At 40.9% G+C, this 22,355-nt stretch overlaps 1 protein-coding gene across 1 annotated transcript in view; it reads left to right on the forward strand.

The window, feature by feature from the left end:
- The window catches only part of dnai4 (dynein axonemal intermediate chain 4), a 196,453-nt gene that overhangs the window by 79,127 nt on the left and 94,971 nt on the right, over window positions 1-22,355 (forward strand). Inside the window, exons 8-9 of the mRNA XM_037681975.1 lie at window positions 11,669-11,755; window positions 11,905-12,059. Of these exons, the coding sequence (XP_037537903.1) occupies window positions 11,669-11,755; window positions 11,905-12,059 (242 nt within the window). The remainder of the gene's footprint in view (window positions 1-11,668; window positions 11,756-11,904; window positions 12,060-22,355) is intronic.

A 22,355-nucleotide genomic window follows, 5' to 3' on the forward strand; every position in this document is an offset into this window, starting at 1 on the left:
GGGGGGGGGGGGAGATTGGGAGGGATGGCAATATTTTTGACCCCTGTCAAGTCACATGTCTGGTGATTTAAAGGTTTCCTCAACACCTGCTGTTAGATTCCTAAGTTGGAATGTTAAAGGTCTGAACAATCCAGTGAAACGGTCTAAAATATTTTCTCATATGAAACGCCTGAACCCAGACATAATATTCCTACAGGAAACACATTTGCAAAATTCAAATCAAGTCAGGCTCAAATATCCATGGATTGGAGAGATTTATCATTCGAGCTTCAACTCAAAAGCTAGAGGAGTTGCCATAATATTTAATAAGAATATTCATTTTACAGCATCAAGAATAATGAAGGATATAAATGGCAGATTTCTTATAATTGCAGGCTCCTTGTTCCACACTCCTGTTTTATTAGTAAACATTTATGCACCAAACTTTGATAAACCAGATTTTATAAACAATCTAGTTAGCACACTTCCATATCTTGATACTCATTTGTTAATTCTAGCTGGAGACCTGAATTGTGTAATGAATCCATCATTAGATCGCTCCTCATCTCGGTCCTATACACAGTCTAATATGTCTAAATCTATTTTGGATTTTGTGTCCCAAAATGGATATGTAGATCCATGGAGGACACGGAATCCACTAACAAGGACCTATTCTTTTTACTCTCAAATACACCAATCCTATTCCCGTATAGATTATTTTTTTGTTGATAGCTCTTTAATGCAGAGAGTCACGTCTTCTGAATACTATCCGATTGTTATTTCAGACCATTCTCCTCTAAGCATTGATATAAATTTTATAAACAAACCCAATTCTAGTCCTCGTTGGAGATTTAATACTCTCCTGTTATCAGATGAGCCATTTAATAAATTCATCTTATCATCAATTGATGATTTTCTAAGGTTCAATAAGAGCGATACAATTTCTCCCTCACTACTGTGGGAAACATTAAAAGCTTATCTTCGGGGTCAGATTATTTCTTTTTCAGCTAATATTAATAAAAATCTACGCACTAAGATATCAGAAATATCAACAAAAATTCAGAATATTGATAGGCAAAATGCCGTTAATCCGTCACATGATTTGCTGAAACAGCGACAGGATCTTCAGATGGAACTTGATCTTTTAACTACATCTGATGCGGAGCGACTCTTGATACGATCTCGAGCCACTTATTATGAACATGGGGAAAAACCAAGTAGACTTCTGGCACATCAATTGAAACGAAAAGCCGGCTCTCACATAATATCACAAATCAACGATCGGTCGGGCAATCTTGTTTCAGACCCTGTCTCTATTAATGATACTTTTAAAAAATTCTACTGCAATTTGTATAAGTCTGAACTACAAGCAGACTCAAATGAGCTATGTGCCTTTCTTCAGGATATTGACATACCTAGGATAGACAAATTGCTTTCTGACCAACTTGAAGCTCCCATTAAATTAGAAGAAATATTTGCGTCAATTAAGGATATGCAAAGTGGTAAAACACCTGGCTCAGATGGTTTCTCTGCCGAATTTTTCAAAAAATTTAAAGATAAAATAGCCCCTCTTCTTCTTGAGGTTTATAATGAGTCATTTGGGCAGGGCTTGTTGCCTCCCACCTTGACTCAGGCCTCAATTTCTCTCCTGTTAAAGAAGGATAAGGATCCTACTGCCTGCGAGTCCTATAGACCTCTTTCACTTTTGAATGTGGATTTTAAGATTTTGTCTAAAGTACTCGCGACTCGGCTTGAGACAGTTCTCCCTCGGATTATTTCACAAGAACAGAATGGATTCATTAAAGGTCGCCAGTTGTTTTTTAATACTCGTACACTGTAGAATACAATTTTTTCAACTCATTCCTCTAAATCTCCTGAAGTGATAATTTCTCTTGATGCCGAGAAAGCCTTTGATCGAGTGGAATGGGAATATCTCTTTGCTGTTCTTAATGGGTTTGGTTTTGGAGAGAGGTTTGTGTCTTGGATCAAGCTACTTTATACATCCCCTCAAGCATGTATTCTCAGTAATTCCGTCCAATCTGATTATTTTACGGTGGGACGTGGTACTAGACAGGGTTGCCCTCTTTCTCCCCTCTTGTTTGCGTTAGCCATTGAACCCCTATCCGTTGCTCTAAGATCCCTTTCTTCTTTTCATGGAATCGTCCGCTCTGGTGTCGAGCTTAAATTGTCCTTATATGCAAATGACCTTCTCCTGTATGTCTCTGACCCTTTACGGAGTCTTCCCCCAATTTTAAATATTCTAGAAAAATTTGGATCATATTCTGGCTATAAAATTAACTCACTTAAAAGTGAATGCTATCCAGTGAATTCATTAGCTTTAAAGCTTAAGCCTTCTGATATCCCTTTTAGGCTCAGTCCCTCGGGATTTAGGTATTTAGGAATTAATATTACACGTACTTTGCCCTCAATGTTTTCTCAGAATTATGCCTCACTAGTTTCCCAAATTGCATCAGATTTACAGAGATGGAACTCTCTCCCTCTTTCATTGATTGGTAGGATTAATATTATCAAAATGAATGTGCTACCTAGACTTTTGTTTTTATATCAAAATATCCCTCTGTTCTTGCCCAAACAGTTCTTCAGGTCCCTGGATCAGATGGTCTCATCTTTTTTATGGAACGGAAAGGCCCCCAGAATGAGACTTTCTTTATTACAACAGTTCACCACAAACGGGGGTCTTTCTCTACCTAATTTTACAATGTATTACTGGTCCTCACATATCCATAAACTGACTTATTGGTTAAATTCACCTGATCTGATTTGGTGTAAACTTGAAATTCAGTCGATTTCTGCATCTTTTTCGCCCGCTTCAATTATTTATTCCTCATTACCAATTAAATTATCCTCAGTTACTACAAATCCTACAGTGCTCTCAACACTCAGGATCTGGTCACAATTTAGGTCCCACTTTAAATTTGTATCACCCTCTAATAAAATGCCGTTACTAAAGAATCACATTTTTTCTCCAGCATCTAGTAATGCTGCCTATAGAATTTGGTATGAGAAAGGTATTAGAACAATGAGAGACCTGTACGAAGATGGTTTATTTCTTAGTTTTTCAGAATTGTCTTCTAAATTTAATCTACCCACTTCACATTTGTTTCTTTACTTCCAAATTAGGCATTGCGTTTCATCGCAGTTTCAAAATTTTCTAGCTTTGCCTACTGACCCACCATGGGTTGAACTCTTAGTTTTGAGCCCCAATTTGAAATCTCCTCTTTCAATTATTTATGGAAAACTTATGGCAATAGAGGCCGATTCATCGGGTAAAACTAGAACTGCATGGGAACGTGAACTGGGTGTTAAACTATCAGATTCATGGTGGGATAAAGTTATTCTCAGCATACGTCAGAGTACACCATGTGCCAGACTACAGTTAATACAATTTAAAGTAATAAATAGAGTACACTTCTCAAAAACACGTTTATCTAAAATGTTCCCCTCAATACCAGACCAGTGTGATAGATGTCAGACTTCACCTTGCAACTTAAGTCATATGTTCTTTTTCTGCCCAAAACTGCAAGGGTTTTGGAAATATTTTTTCTCCATACTCTCAGGAGTTTTTAAGATTCAGTTTCAAAGTGATCCACTTATTGCTATTTTTGGAGTTCCTGGGACCACACTTAATCTATCCCGCCAGCAGGGGGAGGTCTTGGCCTTTTGCTCTCTCCTTGCCAGACGTTGTATTTTGCTCGCCTGGAAATCTCCCACACCACCATCCACATCACAATGGCTTAATACTGTAAGATCATACTTGAAGATGGAAAAAATTTTACTAACAGTGAAAGGTAGTTCAGAAAAATTTACCCACAAGTGGACACCCTTTGTGTCATATGTAAAATCTTTACCTTCATAGCGTATAGACTGATATGATTGACTCATCATATTACCATGTGACTCGTTTTTAGAGGATAAATGAAAGACTGAAATACTGTTTTCCTTTTGGTTTGTTGGGTCCCTCCTGTTCGTTCCTCCTCCCCCCCCTCTCTCTTTTTTTTTTTTTTTTTTTCTCTCTCCTTTTTTTTCTTTCCTTATTTTGTCTTGTTTTTGGTTAAGGGGGGAAGGGGAGGGAGGGGAAGAGGGGAGGGAGGGGGGAAAAGGGGGAAGGAAAAAAAAAAGAAAGAATTGGAGAAGTCATGTAAATTTTGTATAATGTATGTAATGTCAATTATATATTCTCCTGATAAATAAAAATTAAAAAAAAAAAAAGAACAGTTCCTAGGTATTTATATTGTTGCACCATCTCCACAGCTTCACTGTTGATGACCACGGGAGCTACAACTGAAGATTTTTTTCTGAAATCAATGACCATCTCCTTTGTCTTAGAAACATTTAGCTTTAAAAAGGAAGACTCACACCATTCCGTGAAGTCCCCAATCACAGGCCCAGGGTCTGGGTCATCACTGCTCAGAAGGGACAGGATGACAGAGTCATCAGCAAACTTTACAATTTGGTACTGAGGGAAATGGCTGCGACAATCGTTTGTGTATAAAAAAAAATAAAAGAGGCGAAAGAACACAGCCCTGAGGGGAACCAGTAGAGGACAGAAAGACATCAGAGACTGTAACTAGGACCCTGTGTACATAATTTTGCTCCACCACATGTACCACATGAGGTGCGAATGACAATAAAGAAACTCTGACTCTGACTCAAATTTCACACCACTGTGGCAGGTTAGAGCCTTCACATTTGAACAAACTTCTTCTAGAGATCTTGCTCAATCGGTTTGAAACTTGGACCGTTTCTTCATAAGTCATGGGAAATGAAAAGTTCTCAAAATGGTGAGTTTTGCAGCATGCTAAAGGGGCGGGACCTGACCTAAAATTTTGACATCTTGCAATGAAAAACAAAACACTAACAATATCCTGATGCATGCTCAATAATCCAGGTAGAAAAATCCAAAATGTTCAATCTGGTCCAATCTGGGCCATCCTTTTGGCCAGTGGCTGTTTACACTGGCAAAAACGATGGCCCAGCACTGAAGATCAACATCATCAGGCCAGGACTCTGCGGTCTGCACTCATCTCCAGGCCAGCGGTCACTCTTTCAAGGATGAAGATGTTCACATCCTGGACAGAGAGGAACAATGGTTTGAGAGAGGAGTAAAGGAGGCCATCTTTGTGAAAAGAAACCATCCATCATTAAACAAGGGTGGAGGCCTCCGGGTTCAACTGTCCCCCTCTTACAATGCTGTTATTGCTAGTATCACGCAACCCCCTGTGAATAGTAAACAGCCATCAGGTGCTAATGATCCATTGTTAGGCTGATGGTCCTTCTTGACCATGTGAGCAGCTAGTTTTGGTTGTCAGCAGCAAAACTGGTTGATCCACTCTGAGAAGGTGCTATTTAAGAGACTGAGCTGAATACAGCACCTCAGACTGAGGAAGTCTCTCGGATGAGAGACGAAATGTTTCTACATTTTTTTGCTTTGTTTTGGTTTTTTTTGAATGGCCAGAGGACCAGATTGAACTTTTTTGGAAAACACTAACAACTCCTACATAAAAACTGTCTGACACATAAACCCTTCAGTGATTGATCCATATCTTGTCTCCTGCAAGACCGAATGGTCAAATCATAACATCACTTAAGCCACGCCCACTTAATCCCCCACCTTTTGCATTTTTTTCTCCTTTCAGCTGCTCCCTATTTTTTTTAGGGGTCGCCACAGCGAACTAAGTTGCACAAAGACTTGGCAGTTGGGTTTTTTACGCCAGATGTCCTTCCTGACGCAACCACAGACCACCGAGCTACCACAGTACTCTGTGTGGAGCAGAGAGCTGCTATCTAGGACACCCAGAGGAGCAGATGGTGGGGGTTAAGGGCCTTGCTCAAGGGCCCAGAGTGGTACAAATGAGGGTGGTGGCAGGTGTGGGTGCTTCACCTACCCCACCCACATTTTTGATGTTGTCAGTACTGGGGCTTGAATCGGTGATCTTCCGATCACAGGCCCACCTTCAATAACCTCTGCACCACCACTCCCACCGTTTGCATATGGTTCATTATAAATCAAACATTCATTATCCAGTTTGCTCCAAAGTGGATATAAATTACCTTTGTTAACCTCTAAAGAAGCCAATAGGATTAAATCAAAGTTGACTCCAGTGCGCCCCTTACGTTAATCAATCAGATATAGCTCCCTGATACCTCACCCGATCTGCACCAGATTTTTTTTGCATGATCATTGGGCAATTTAGACACATTAGTATTGTTATTTCATATCACTTAAGCTCCGCCCACTCAGAGAAAAAACAAAGTATTATTGGGTGACTCTTTTCCACCTTCTCCCTGTGTAAGCTATGAGACTGAAACTGTATTCGCTAACTGTTGATTACCACACATGACATGTTGAAAAACATAAAGGAAGTGCTTGTCAAACATTCGCCACAAAACAGGAAGTCACAATAACTCCTGTCTGGAAGGTCGGATTTCGCCTATACGTATATATGTAAGACCTGCAGCTGGACAAGGAACGACATGGACGGAAGGTGATGTTGAAGATTCAGGAAATGCGCCCCATGGTGAATGCGTGCGGGATTGGCACGACAGAGTTCTCAATGGCGACTGGGTGGACTAGCGGTCACTGTAAGGCCGGAGCAGCGCTTTGCTGCGAGGGCCTCCAATGCTGCTTGCAGCTTTAATTATTATTATTATTATTATTATATAGCACATTTATAACAGAAACTGTTGCCAAAGTGCTTAACTAAAAAATTACAGCATCAAATAAAAAGTAACAAGATATATTTACAGCACATGGAATAAAAATATAAAATACAAACCATAATTAGAAACTATGTCATAACTAAATCATACCATACCATTTTATTTATAAATCACTTTAAACAGAAACAAGGCCAACCAAAGTGCTGTACAAACAGAAACAAAACAGGTAAAGCACACAGCAACACTTAACATAATGTAAAATCAAAATATAGAAATAAAATAATAGCAAATAATATCATAATGATTAACACAGTGTGATACATACAGGTTCAACACAAATCATCTAGTGTTGAAAGCCAGGGAATAGTAGTAGGTTTTTAAGTGAGATTTAAAAACGGTGAGGGAAGGGACTTGTCTGATAGGTAGAGGTAACTCGTTCCATAGTCTAGGGCCTGCGTCAGAGAAGGCCCTGTCACCTCTGTGCTTAAGACGGGTTACTGGAACTGAGAGAACCAACCGGTCCGCAGACCTCAGAGGACGTGGTGGGACATACGGCTGCAGCAGATCAGTGAGATAGGAGGGGGCAGAACTGTTCAGTGATTGTGCTCTCCCTGGGGTTGTTTGGACCCCCTGAGCTTGGCTCTTGGGTGCCATGGTTGGCCCGTTGGCCGGGGTGGCTGCCAGGGCCTGGTGGTCGGTTGGCTGGGGGCGCGTGCTTGGTTGTTGGTGGTGTGTGGGGGTGGTTGGTGGCGTGACCTCTTCGTGCTGGGGGGTGTCCTGTCGGCTGGGCGTGGCCTGGGCCGGGTCTGGGATATTGGCTCCTCTCCACTCGAGAATGAATGGGTCTACCTCCTGGGTTTGGGCATGGGCTGCCCCCTGTAGAGAGCGGGTACATGTCTTGGACCTGGGGGGTATAGAGTGCGTATCGGGAATAAGAATGAAATGTATCGTTATTGTATGTCTTTGAGTGAGTGAGTGTGAGAATGAGGCTGGGACTGTGTGATTGTGTCTGTGTATGAATGGGTATTTGTTAGGCCGAGACTCAGACTGCCCCCTCTTTGATACAACTGGGGGTGCTTGGCATCGCGCCCCTATCGCGCGGCCACCTGGTGGGGTGTGCCCTTGCCTGCCGGCGTGCTTGGGGCCCTTGGTGTCAGGGGCTGGGCGCTTGGGCATGTGTCTGCTCGGCCTGGTGTCTGCCTGGTGGGGCTCGGTTCCTCTGGCCCTGTCAGGCCTTGGCCTGGGTGGTGTGCGTCCTCGGTGCCCGGGCCTCGGTGCCTGAGCCTGGAACTGCATCGGTGCGGCGGGTTCCGGCGGGGGCCTATGAGTTTGTCGCTGTTGGCCCCGGGGGGTCACTGTATGTGGTCGCTGGTGGGGATCTTCCGGTTCTCCCCTGTGGTCCGATCTGGGGGGTGGGTGAGTGGTTCATCCTGTGTGAGTGGCCCTGGGGGCTCCGCGGTCTGGGTCCCTCCTGGGGTCTTGGGCTCTGGTCCCCCCTTTTTCATCTGCCTCTGGTCTTGGGGGTCGGGTCTCTGCTGCTTCACAGTTACTATTAAATGTTCTATTAGAGAAGCCTTATACACTTATGCATGCTCACAACCACACACAAATAGATGCAGGGATGCTTATGTAGGCTTTATATGTAGATATATAGATATATAGATATGTATATGAATGTATATTCATGTGTATGTATGTATGTATATAGGCGTAGGTATGGGTATATATATTTATGGAAACTTACTGCAAAGCCATGAATATTTAAAGTTCTTTATACATATGTATTTTGTTGCTGTGTTTTGTCATGTTCTTTGCAGGTGAACAGACAGTGGCCGGGTGTATTGCCGTGTGCTCTCTTTGTGTATATTTCTTATATTTTGGAGTCTTACTTTGTCTTTTCTTTCTTTCTATCCTATTTAAAAAAAAAAAAAAAAAACTACACTAGATAATCACTAGAATAAATATTTCATAATAATGGTGTGGCGAGGATGGCTGTAAGGGGAGAAGGGAGGCCATCTAAAAAAAAAAAAAAGAACTGTTCAGTGATTTAAAAACATACAGAAGGATTTTAAACTGGATTCAAAGGTGAACTGGTATCCAGTGCAGGGAGGCCAAAACTGGTGTAATGTGTTCTCTTTTGCCTGTACTGGTTAAAAATCGGGCTGCAATCAGATCACCTTGAGTCAAAAGTCCAGGAGTAATAACAAAAAAGCATCAACTCAGTCAGAAAGAAATATGTCTAAATGTCTACAAATCGCTGAACAGTCCCCCCCCCCCATCTCTCTGATCTGCTACAACCGTATGTCCCACCACGTTCCCTGAGGTCAGCGGACCAGTTACTCCTCACAGTTCCAGGAACTCGTCTTAAACGCAGAGGTGACAGGGCCTTTATATCAGGACCAAGACTCTGGAACGAGTTACCTCTACTTGTCAGACAGGCCCCCTCCCTCTTGGTTTTCATGTCCCGTATAAAAACTCACTACTATTCAGTAGCTTTCAACATCAGATGATCTGTGTTGTGAACCTGTACGCTCCACACTAATTTGTTGTCATATTTATTATCTGCATCGTTTTTATGTCTATATTTTTGATTTACTTCATTTTGTATGTTGCTTCGTGTGTTGTCTGTTGTTCTCTCTGTACAGCACTTTGGTTGGCCTTGTAGCTGTTTTAAGTGCTCTATAAATAAAATGGTATGGTATGGTATGGTGAATACTAAATCAGATCAGATGACTGTGTGTTAAATAGGAATTGAAAAAAAAAAGCATAAACACAATCAGAATCAAAGAAAAACTAAATCTAAATCTGATCACCCTGTGTTAAATGTCAAAGAGCTCTGCAGTGACTGGTCTGAAAAACTACCAGCCAGTAGCCCTCATCCCGATAGTTGTTGAATGCTTTGAAAGACTGGTCATGGCCCACATCAAAGCTAACATCGACATCAGCGAGGACCCACACCATTATGTATACCACAAGAATCGATCAACAGAGTACACCATCTCCTCTGTGCTCCACATTGCTCTCACCCACCTGGAGCAGAATGACTCCTACATCCATATGCTCTTTGTGGATTTCACATCTGCCTTCAACTCCATGATTCCCCAGACCCTGATGGACAAACTACTCACACTAGGACTAAGCTCCTCCCTATGCAACTGGTTCCTGGATTTCTTAACAAACAGACTGTAGTCTGTGAGGATCCACAACTTCACCTCCCCCACCATAACCTTCAGCACTGGCTCCCCTCAGGGCTGTGTGTTGAGCTCCTTCCTGTTCACCGTGCTCACATATGACTGTGCACCTACCCATCCAGGCTGTCATATTGTAAAGTTTGCAGATGATACAGAAGTGGTTGGATGCATCACAAACAATGATGAGTCCAGCTACAGGCAGAGGAGGAACACCTGGAGAGCTGGTGCAGGAAGAACAACCTCCACATCAATGTGAAGAAGACAAAGGAGATGATTTTTATTTTAGAAGGAGCAAATACACCAACCCCACCCCAAACATAGGAGATCTGTGGTGGAAGTGGTCTCCAGCTACAAGTACTTGGGTGTGCACCTGAATGACAACCTCAGCTGGAGCAACAACATTACCAGCCTGATCAAGAAAACTCATCATAGACTCTACTTCCTGAGGCGAGCTGGACTAGAAGCTCAGTCCTCACCTCCTTCTACAGGTGTGCAGTGGAGAGCATCCTGTGCTCCAGCATCAACGTGTAGCATGGAGGCTGCACAGTTGCCAAAAGGAAAGTGCTGCAGAGAATAAGGAAGGCTGCACAGAAGACTGTTGGAGTCAGCCTCCCCACCATCACAGACATCTACGCCTCCAGATGCAAAAAGAGGGCCACCTGCATCATGAAGGATCCCACTCACCCAGCACACACACTTTTTGCTCCACTCCCCTCAGGTAGAAGGTTGTGGAGCATTAAGTGTAGAACCACTAGGCTGAGGAACAGCTTCTACCTTGAAGTTGTTAGACTCATGAATCCCTAACCAGGAAAATCAATGTAAAAAAAAAAAAAAATCACTGTAATGGCACTTTAATTGTTGATATGTGACTTATCTGTGCTGTTTATTATCCACATTGCTGATCTCTTGCCTTTAAGCTGAAAATGGGGGAGTGGTAGCGCAGAGGTTAGAAGATGGGTCTGTGATTGGAAAGTCACAGGTTCAACTCCCGGTACCATCAACATCAAAATGTGGGTGGAAAAGGTGGAACACCCACTCCACCCTCATTTGCCACACTCTGGACCCCTGAGCAAGGCCCTTAACCCCCACCATGTGCTCCCTAAACAGGTGTCTCTTGAAAATGAGTTCTCGTGACTCAGTGAGAATACCTGTATAAATAAAGGGTCAATGAAAAAAAAAGCTGCTATATTCATACCCATCTGCTCACTACAGACTCATGTTCGGAGTGCTGTTTAATATACCATATTATTTTACATTATTAGTGTTTAGCATATATCAGGGCTATTCAACAAAACTGTTAAGGGGGCCACAGTTTCTGAAAGCCAACAGCTTGGGGGCCGGACATCCAGCGATTAAAGCCATTATGTAAATAAACCAAGTTTTACAATGATCAGTTATCTTTAATTTTTATTTTTATTTTGCATTGAATCATAAATGCAATAAACAGAACCCAAAACCCAGACCCTCCCCCCCCAATATTTTTTTTGTTAATGAAGTGGGCCGGATTGAAGTCACCCATAGGCCGCCAGTTGAATAGCCCTGGCATATATCTTAAACTTAGATCCTTGTATACCGTTTCTTTTTTATACTTTATATTTTTGCTTTTTTTGGGTGCAATTGGAACCTTGAGTACACAATTTCATTCCACCTCATGTACCACATGTGATGTGATTGACAATAAAGAATCTTGAACTTTATATATTAACAGTTCTTTGTAGAATGGCATTCTACTGATATAGCGATGTAGTGTGTCTATAGAGGATGCCTCATTTTTACTGAAGAGCAACTGCCTTTACTTTGTTTACTTCTTTTTGTAGGAACTGTTGGCTGTTGGATATGGAGAGTTTGACTTAAGAAATCTGAAGCCAGGTCTGGTGCTATGCTGGTCTCTTAAAAATCCTGTGGTAAGTTGTCATCTTATAGTTACTGTACTGGCCATAACCCTCATACATTATCTTTTAGCATTGTCATCTCCTCAGCATGTCAGTGGTCGAGTAGGCTATGGTTTATTTGAACTAAACGTTTAAGCTATTGCACATTTTTTCTTTTGCAGTGGCCTGAGTGTACCATCCACTGTGGTAGCACAGTGACTTCTTTGGATTTTTCAGTCAGCAGCCCTGGTCAGCTGGCTGTGGGAATGTGTGACGGCAGCATAGCTATCTTCAGTGTGCAGAATTCACATATCGAAACACATCTCATCAGTACCAAGTGAGGACTGATAGAGGATCTTACTGTTCTCACTCCAACTACCTCTATGTCCTCTCTAACTGCATACATATATCTCTTCTTTAGCATTCTCTTTGTCTTTTTTCTGGCAGCTGCTTTTCTAACATCCTTCTACCAATATACCCACTAATCCATCATGTCCTCATACCCTTTATTTCCTTCTCCAACATGTCAATTTAGGTCTACTCCAGTGTTTCCCCTACCATTATACAAGCAGAGCGTCCTGACCTTTCAACAGAACTGAGAACCCTGCCTACCGATTGCCTACCGCCTACTGACTTAACCTTGTTAGATGTATCTACCTGGATTATTCAGCATGCATCAGGACATCAGACTTTCTTCTTCTACCTTCAGACACATCACCTTATTTGAAACTCTTTTCACATACTACATTTCTTGTAAACGCCTGCTTCAAGACCACCCCTACTCCATTTCTCTTCATATCCACACCATGATAAACAGCTTGAACCCTATCTCAACGTTGTAAGTCTTGCTGCCCTTCAACTTTGTTTTTGGACACATAAAACACCTTCCTTCTCTGTATCATGTCAGCCAGCTCTCTACCCTTGCTTTCATTGCCTCCAAGTTTAGCGTTGCTACCCTTCAGTGTGGTGCACACAGTGATGCTAAGCTACCCATCGGTATGTTTGTTGTACCTTTAAAATAGGCTGAATGGCTGACAAAAAGGCAAGTCAAGTCAAATTTATTTGTATAGCACATTTAAAACAGGAATTGTTACCAAAGTGCATTAACAAAAGAAAAACAGACATGGGAGACTAGTCCTGTAGCCTTTTGAGCAGCACCACCTTTTACAGAGATAAGAAAAGACAACATGAGGACAGAAGGTAATAAAAAAAATCTTTCTCACACAGTGTCCGTGAGTTATCCAAATCCCAATGTACTTAAATTAAAAAATATATATTTTAAAAGGTATGGTGTCCAAGATTTTATTTTCTAATTCAATTCAATTCAGTTTATTTATATAGCGCCAAGTCACAACAGAAGTTGTCTCAGGGCACTGAACAGAAAGATTCATATATAAAAATAATAGTTTAACATTATTTATCTGAGGATCAGATTGCATTGAGTTTAACTCCATTGCCGAACTCTCATCTTGAACAAGCATGAAGGCGACAGTGGAAAGAAAAACTCCCTCATGATGAAGAAACATTTAGCAGAGCCAGGCTCAGGACAAGCAGCCATTTGCTTCGACCCGCTGGGGTTGATAGGAACAGATACACAATGGCAGGTCAAGAATCACATGTTAAGATAGAAATAGTATCAAATGAAAACTATTCGATTTTAGCAAATCATTTAAGGAAATGAGATCAATTTGTCCTCTAGTAGTCTAAGCTTAAGACAGCATGACAAGCCAACCCTAATTATAGGATTTATCTAAAAGGAAAGTCTTAAGCCCAGTCTTAAAACTGGACAATGTGTCAGCCTTACAACAGAAACTGGAAGTTGGTTCCACAAGTGATGAACCTGATAGTTATAGTTCTGGGATTGTGGCAGTCAAGGTGGCTGCATGTTGGAGTAGCTCTGTTACTTTCATTCTGAGCTATTACTTTTGAAAACTTTAATTCCTTTTTTTTCTGGCTATAAATCACTTTTTTTGGATGAATATTTCCTCTGCTGTGCCGCTGGAAGGACTTTTACTGAAACATATTTGCTTTTGGACATTTGTTATGATGCATAACCATAAAAACAAGGTTGTTTTTACAACTGGGAGCAGCAGCTTTTGGATATTAACATCTCCAAAGCTCAAATAAAATGTAAACTACAGCCCCAAATCCCAAATGAGTTGAAAAGGAGGCATCGTGGATGCAGAGCAGGAGCAAAGAAGAGGGAGAGGAGAATGACGTTCAAACCATCTCTTCCATCTATCATGATGGGCAATGTAAGATTGCTGGAAAACATGTTGGATGAACTTCAAGCCCTAACAAGGACCCATCCAGAGTATGGGGAATGCAGTGTTATGTGTTTCACTGAGACATGGCTGCAGGATCATAGCCCCGACTCCAGTGTTTCCTTGCCAGGCTTTCTGACCATACGAGCTGATAGAGATTTAAAAAGGAGTGGCAAAAGGAAAGGAGGTGGGTTGGCAGTGCTTGTGAACAACAGATGGTGTAATCCTGGACATGTTAATGTTAAGTGTCATCTCTGCAGTCCAGAAATTGAACTATTAGCACTAAGTTGTCGTCCATATTATTTGCCAAGAGAGTTCACAGTGCTATTTTGGCAACTGTTTACATTCCACCCAATGCTGTTGCCGAGACTGCGTGTGATGTCATCAGCTCTGAGGTTGCTAAGGTATAGACACAAAACCCTAGTGCGTTTAGTGCAATATCTGGCAATTGTAATCATGTCTTAGTTTCTGCTACACTTCTGACATTCCAACAGTTTGTCAGCTGCTCTACCAGAGAAAACAAAATGCTGAACTTGTTTTATGCAAATGTCAAGGATTCAAACATCGCTAAAGCAAGACTCCCTCTTGGCAAATCAGATCACAATCTTGTCCAAAAAAGTTAAATCTGGTCCTCTGGACATTCAAAAAAAAAAACAACAAACAAAACAAAGCAAAAAATGTAGCAACGTTTCGTCTCTCATCCGAAAGACTTCCTCAGTCTGAGGTGCTGTATTCAGCTCAGTCTCTTAAATAGCACCTTCTCAGAGTGGATCAACCAGTTTGCTGCTGACAACCAAAACAAGCTGATCACATGCTCAAGAAGGACCATCAGCCTAACAATGGATCATTAGCACACTGATGGCTGTTTACTATTCACAGAGGGCTGAGTGATACTAGCAATCACAGCATTGTAAGAGGGGGACAGTTGAACCCGGAGGCCTCCACCCCTGTTTAATGATGGACGATTTCTTTTCACAAAGATGGCCTCCTTTACTCCTCTCTCAAACCATCGTTCCTCTCTGTCCAGGATGTGAACATCTTCATCCCTGAAAGAGTGACCGCTGGCCTGGAGATGAGTGTAGACCTCAGAGTCCTGGCCTGATGGTGTTGATCTTCTGTGCTGGGCCATCCTTTTGGCCAGTGGCTGTTTAGTTTCTCCGATGTAAGACTGATCACAGCCCTCCTGACACTGAACAGCATACACAACATTACTCTGTTTGTGCCGGGGGACTGGATCTTTGGGATGAACCAGTCTTTGCCGTAATGTATTTTGGGGTTTAAAAGCCACTGGGACGTTATGTTTAGAAAATAAACGTCTCAGTTTCTCTGATACTCCCTCAACATATGGAATGACCACTGGTCTGGGTTCCTCCTTTTCACCTGATGGCTGACTGGAGTCCTGTTTGGGTTTCTTCTCTGCTTTCAGGAAGGCCCAGTTAGGATATCCACATTGCTCTAGAGCCTGTCTTGTGTGGGATTTCTCCTTCTGCCTGGCTCCTGAGTTAGTGGGGACGCTGTCTGCTCTGTGATACAGAGTCCTGATGACTCCTAACTTGTGCTCCAAAGGGTGATGGGAGTCAAACTGCAAATACTGGTCTGTGTGGGTGGGTTTGCGGTACACCTCAGTTTGCAAATGTCTTCTATCAGAGACTGAGACCTCACAGTCCAAGAAAGCCAACCTGCCATTTTTTACATCTTCTCGTGTGGACTTGATGTATTTATCCACAGAGTTGATGTGGTCAGTAAAATGTTGGACTTCCTGAGATTTAATTTTAACCCAGGTGTCGTCAACATACCTGAACCAATGACTTGGTGGTGTCCCTGAAAAGGACGTCAAGGCTCTCTTTTCTACCTCCTCCATGTACAGGTTGGCAACAATAGGAGAAACTGGAGACCCCATAGCACACCCATGTTTCTGCCTATGATATTGCTCCCCATATGTGAAGTAGGTTGACTGCAGGCACAGTTTCAAGAGTTGACACAGTTGTTCTGTGGAAAGCGTGGTCCTGCTGCTCAGAGTGGTGTCTGATTTTAATCTTAAACTGACCACCTCTACTGCATCATCAACAGGAATGCACGTAAAGAGTGATGTGACATCAAACAGCAGTGTGCTAATGATCTATTGTTAGGCTAATGGTTCCTCTTGACCATGTGATCAGCTGGTTTTGGGTGTCAGCAGCAAAACTGGTTGATCCACTCTGAGAAGGTGCTGTTTATAAGACAGAGCTGAATACAGCACCTCAGACTGAGGAAGTTTTTCGGATGGAAGACGAAACGTTTCTACATTTTTTTTTTTTTTTTTGCTTTGTTTTGTTTATTTTCAATGTCCAGAGTAGTGGATGACATTTTTTCGGGAGTTCCGCGGGTCACCTGATTCTGGACGGATTCCGGTGGGACCAACCTCATTATACCATACCATACCATACCATACCATACCATACCATACCATACCATACCATACCATACCAATTTATTTATAAAGCACTTTAAACAGTGACAAAGCACACCAAAGTGCTGTACAGGGACAAACAGAACAAGCGCATAGCAACAGATTACATAACAGGACACCAAAAAGTAGAAACCAACAAAAACAGTAATGGATAACAACAACAACCGCAACATGACCAACACAGTGTGATGCACACAGACTCAGCACAGATCACACAGTGCAGAAAGCCAGGGAATAGAAGTGTGTTTTAAAGCGAGATTTAAAAACTGTGAGGGAGGGGGCCTGTCTAACGAGCAGAGGTAACTCATTCCAAAGTCTTGGTCCTGCTACAGAGAAGGCCCCGTCACCTCTGCGCTTGAGACGGGTTCCTGGGACTGTGAGGAGCAACTGGTCTGCTGATCTGAGAGAACGTGGTGGGACATACGGCTGGAGCAGATCAGTAAGATGGGAGGGGGCAGAGCTGTTTAGTGATTTATAGACATACAAGAGTATGTAAGAGGGTGATTATAACGCACGTGACCGGGACGTGACCGGACTGAAAGCTAACGGGAGCAGACAGGAGGGGAACCGACCATTAACCAAAAATGAAACAAACAAAAAGAAGCGGTGCAGCTATTTTGTAGTTTTCTTTCAGTAAGCCTTCACTTTAACACAAGTCAAAAGAACTACATTTCCCAGAAGTCAAAACACCGTAGCTTTTCTCTGAGAGGGTGGGAGGAACAGCGAAGTCTCCAAAGATTCCGAATGACTGAAATAGTTTGAAACGCAAGGTAAGAAGTAAGTGTCTGTCTATTAAACTCACAGAACAGGCAGGAAAGTGTCAAATAACCTGAACTTCATGAGTTGTGTTGGTGCTGTGCTTCTTGTAAAACCTTTAGTCTCAGCTGTGAGGAGCTGCTTTGTTTACCGTCAGTAAATAAACTCAAACAGCACATTTTTTGCCACTTTGTCCCTTTTAATTTAAAAATTATGCTCTGCTTTGTTATGTGGGTTTTTAGGTTAAAATCTTCATTATCTGTCACTGTTTATAATGTAAAAAAACAAACGAACTCTACCTGGTTAAAGTGCACGCATTCTCCATTAAAAATATTCCTATTTTTATATTGTGAAGTCCTGCTGGATACTGAAATCGAGGGAAACGTGAATAACCTTCACTTTATTGAGTAAATAGTTACTGTCTGTCATGAACAAAAGGTTTTTGATCCAATATAAGCCAGACACAGGAGTGCAAAAATTATCAGTTTTTATTAATAAGGCTGCTGGTAGCTGCAGAGGGAGGCCTTTAATGCTATAGACAGTGGAGCAATGAAAGTTTGTGGTCCAAAGGGCAATCCAAAAGGGTGATCCGTGAGTCGAGGTCACAGACTGAAGAGGAGGTCGTTACCGTGGTCAGAGAGGCAGAACAGAACCAGATGAGGAGCAGGCAAAAAACAAGAAATCCAGAAGGCAGGCGTGAGGTCAATAATCCAGAGAACAAGGCTTGAGGTCTAGGCATGAAACTATGAGGGCTTGAAAATCAGGGACCATGGAAGGTGTAATAATCTCGCACTGGTGGAGAGGGAAAATGGATCTTATGAAGGGTGCAGAGCAGGTGAACCAGCTGAGCTGAACAGGTGAGTGGAATCAGGGCTGATTGCTGTGATAAACTGAGGGGGTGTGATGAAGTGAGCAGGCAGAGGTGCAGGCTGACAGGAGATGAGAATAAACATGAACAGAAACTATGACCAGAATGGCAGAAAACATAGCATGTCATGAAGGGGCAGGGAATTGAGCAGATGGGGGGCAGCGGGGCGCTGATCATGACACTGTCGGCTGTAACCATGTCAGTATAACAACAAACTCTTTAGTGCACGCATTCTCCTGTAAAAATATCCCAGTTTTTATATGAAAGGCTGGTTGCATATATATTATAATAACTGTTTTAGATTTAGATTTAAGATATGATGTGTACAATTATGTTGTGTTAAATTTTAGAGTTGATTTTTCTCACTTCATTTCTTCACACCAGGGGCGATTCTAGAAGCCCTTTTTAGGGGCCTTAGCCCCCCAGTGTTGACAATGGCTCTTGGCTTGAACCACCCAGTGTGTATTAGCATTAGAATTATTGTGGGGGGGACATATTGGTACGAGGTCTGTGGGTCCTCCTCCATAACTTTTTGTATAAAGCAGCTGCTATTTCCTGCATTCTGGTGTATTTTAACAGGTTTAAAACATTTATGTTTACCTATATAAGTAAATACTTGATTCAATAACTGTTTTAGCACAACAAGAAGTAGCAAGAAGAAGTACTAACCCATGTGAGTAGTAAACAGCCATCAGTGTGCTAATGATCCATTGTTAGGCTGATGGTCCTTCTTGAGCATGTGATCAGCTGGTTTTGGTTGTCAGCAGCAAAACTGGTTGATCCACTCTGAGAAGGTGCTATTTAAGAGACTGAGCTGAAAACAGCACCTCAGACTGAGGAAGTCTCTTGGATGAGAGACGAAACGTTTCTACATTTTTTTGCTTTTTTTTTTTTTTTGAATGTCCAGAGGACCAGATTGAACTTTTTTGGATTTATTGATATGGTTCTGTACCGTATTTGAATTTAAAATTAATCCATTATTTTCATTTCTTTTTTTCAGTAATGTAAAATCTACCATGGCATCTGGAAGTATCCAAGGTGGTATTACTGGTAATGGAGTTGTTTGACTTATATTGATCTGATCTATTTTGAGTTCTGTTGTTTTCTTATCCACCAAAACTTCAAATATATTTTACTTCTTTTTCCCAGCAAGGTTTAACTGTCTCTTGTGTTGGATGATCCTGTCCATGATCTCTCAGATTAGCCCAGTAATTTAGAGTTAGTTGTTCTCTTCTAATTTAGAGTGGTATTTCTCCCATTTCTACCAGTAGTGATGATGTTGGGGTAGATCTCATTGCGCCTGTACACAGTCTCAATGCTTGATATTGAATACGGTCTAATTTTTGTAACGTTGTATCTGCTGCTGAATTATAAACAATGCTTCCATAATCTAGTACTGATCAAATTAATCCTGTGTATATAGCCTTAAGTGCTTTCCTATCTGCCCCCCAGTCACTTCCAGTTAAACACCTCATGATATTTAACACCTTCTTGCATTTATCTAAAACTTTCTGTATGTGTATATTCCTTGTAATCCTCTCATCAAACCAGACCCCAAGAAATTTAAACTGCTTCACTTTTTCTAGTTCTTGGTTGTATAACTTTAGTTTAATATCAGCTCCAATTTTTTTCCTTGTAAACAATATTGTCTTAGTCTTTTCTACCGAAAATCTAAATCCCCATTTGTATGACCATTTTTCAACTTTATAAATAGCTTCTTGCATTTTTCTAGTAATAAACTCCAAGTTCCTTCCTCTCTTCCACATTGCTCCGTCATCAGCAAAAAGAGAAAAACCCATCCCAGTATCTACAGTTTGAAACACATCGTTTATCATTATTGTAAACAATAAAGGACTTATTATACACCCTTGTGGAGTTCCGTTTTCAACAATGAGTTTTTCAGAATAATGGTTTCCTATCCTTACTTGTATTTGTCTCTTGGTAAGAAAATCTTTTATCCATCTGTACATCCGTCCTGTAATGCCTATATTTCTAATTTTAATTAATAAACCTTCTTTCCACATCATATCATACGCTTTTTCAATATCAAAAAACACTGCTACAATACTCTTTTTTTAACTTGGGCCTTTCTGATTTCATATTCCAAACTTAAAACTGAATCCATGGTGTTTCTACCTCTCCTAAAACCACTTTGATATTGCGACATATATCCATTTGATTGTATATAGTAAATCAACCTGTCATTAATCATTTTCTCCATTATTTTGCATATATTAGACGTTAATGCAAACGGTCTGTAATGTTCTGGGTTTGTGTCATCTTTGCCTGGCTTGTGTACTGGTATTATCACTGCTTCTTTCCATCCCTGTGGTAATTTTCCATTCTCCCAAACTTTATTATAAAGATCCAATAAAATGTCTTTAGAGGATTCACTAAAATGTTTCACCATTAAATAACAAATCTGATCTTTCCCAGGTGTTGTTAGCTTCAATTTCTGTAGGGCTCGATTTAGTTCTGATTTTGTAAAAGGAACATTTAATAGATCATTTCCATCCTCTACATGCTCCAAGATCTCTCTATTCTCTATCATTGTCATTTCTCTTCCCCTTTTCCCTTCCAAAGTAATATTATCTGAACTATGTATTTTGGTAAAGGTTTTAGCCATCAGATCTGCCTTTTCTTCATCTTTTACTGCTGTAATTTGACTTAATACTGGATAACCATATTCTCTTTTAATCCCATTCATTCTTCTTATCATTGTCCATAATTTATTAATCCCTGTTTCTCTTCCTACTGAATTACAGAAATGCCTCCAATAATCCCTTTTTGCACTTTTTATAGTTCTTCTCACAATGGCTCGACATCTCTTATATTCAATAAGATTTTGGGAGCTGTGATTCCTTTTTAACATTTTAAAAACTTTATTTCGACTTTTGATTACTTTATCACACTCCTTTGTCCACCATGGAACAATCTTCTTACAGCCCTTACCTCCTTTCTTCTTTATAGATTTGTCAGCAGCCTGTATGATAGCATGACAAACAGACACATTTAGCTGATCAACTTCCATATTTACTCCTGATCACTTATACGTCTAAATGTTTCCCAATCAGCACGACCAAAACACCATTTCTGCAAACCACCTGCATGCATCAGGACACCTGTCTTATATTTTCAATATCTAATTTTATTTCTGTTATTATGGGATAGTGGTCGCTTCCTATTGTTGTATCTTTAACTATCTGTCATGAACTAATTCCTGCTATTGAATTTGATATTATTATGAGATCAATTGCTGATTCCATACCTGTTCTCATATCAACTCTTGTACCCTGACCATCATTTAAACAGACAAGATTTTTATTTTCCATTAATTCTTCAACAATTGTTCCATTACCATCATTCTTAGTACCCCATGAGTTATGTGCATTAAAATCACCACACCAAAAGATGTTTCCATTTAAATAACTATTGAGTTCTTCCATTGATTCATGTGAAAGTCTTTTGCAAGGATTGTAAAAATGGATTACTTTGATGCTTTCCTTCCTGTTCCAAACTTCAACAACTATATATTTATTCTAAATGAGTTCCTTTTGCTAATAATCTAAAGTGCATTCCTGTTTTTACAGATGTTACACACCCCCTCCCTGGGTCTCACTTCTATCTCTGCGTACACCAGTATATCCTCTAATAACAAAGTCTAAAGTTGCTTTGAGCCAAGTTTCCTGAATACATATTATGTCTGGTTTGTTGTTAAGATTTTTAATGAAGCCTTCAAATTCTTGTCCATTTGTGATTAAACTTCGAGTGTTCCACTGTAGAATAATCAGAGTGTCCCCTCTCCTGATGTCCCTGACTTCCAGTTTCCTCCCAGTTTTTTGTTAATATGCTCCCATGAAATGTCTTTTATACCAAAACATTTCTCTGCTCCTTTAACTATTATTTTAATTTTCTCTGTTTTGTACTTTACCTGATCTGCACAGTTAATCACATACACAATGAACAACATGATCCTCTCCACTAATTGTAGGTTCAGGTCTCTCTTTTGGTAACTGGGATGTTGGGTTTTGTTGTACACTCATCTCTCTCCTTCCAGTTTGTTCTTGAACTTTTTTCACCGCTTCAGCATAGCTGATATTATTGACCATTTTCATTTGCTCCACTTTAATGGCCTTTTTCCTAATTTCACATCCTCCAAAAGTCACTCTATGCTGTCCCCCACAATTACAACATTTATCTTGGGCATTGTCACCACACTCCTCATATCTGTGATCACTCCTCATATCTGTGATCACTCCTCATATCTATGATCACTCCTCATATCTGTGATCACTC

Source organism: Nematolebias whitei, chromosome 9, assembly GCF_014905685.2.
Source record: "Nematolebias whitei isolate Nwh7 chromosome 9, NemWhi1, whole genome shotgun sequence".
Taxonomy (NCBI): Eukaryota; Metazoa; Chordata; class Actinopteri; order Cyprinodontiformes; family Rivulidae; genus Nematolebias; species Nematolebias whitei.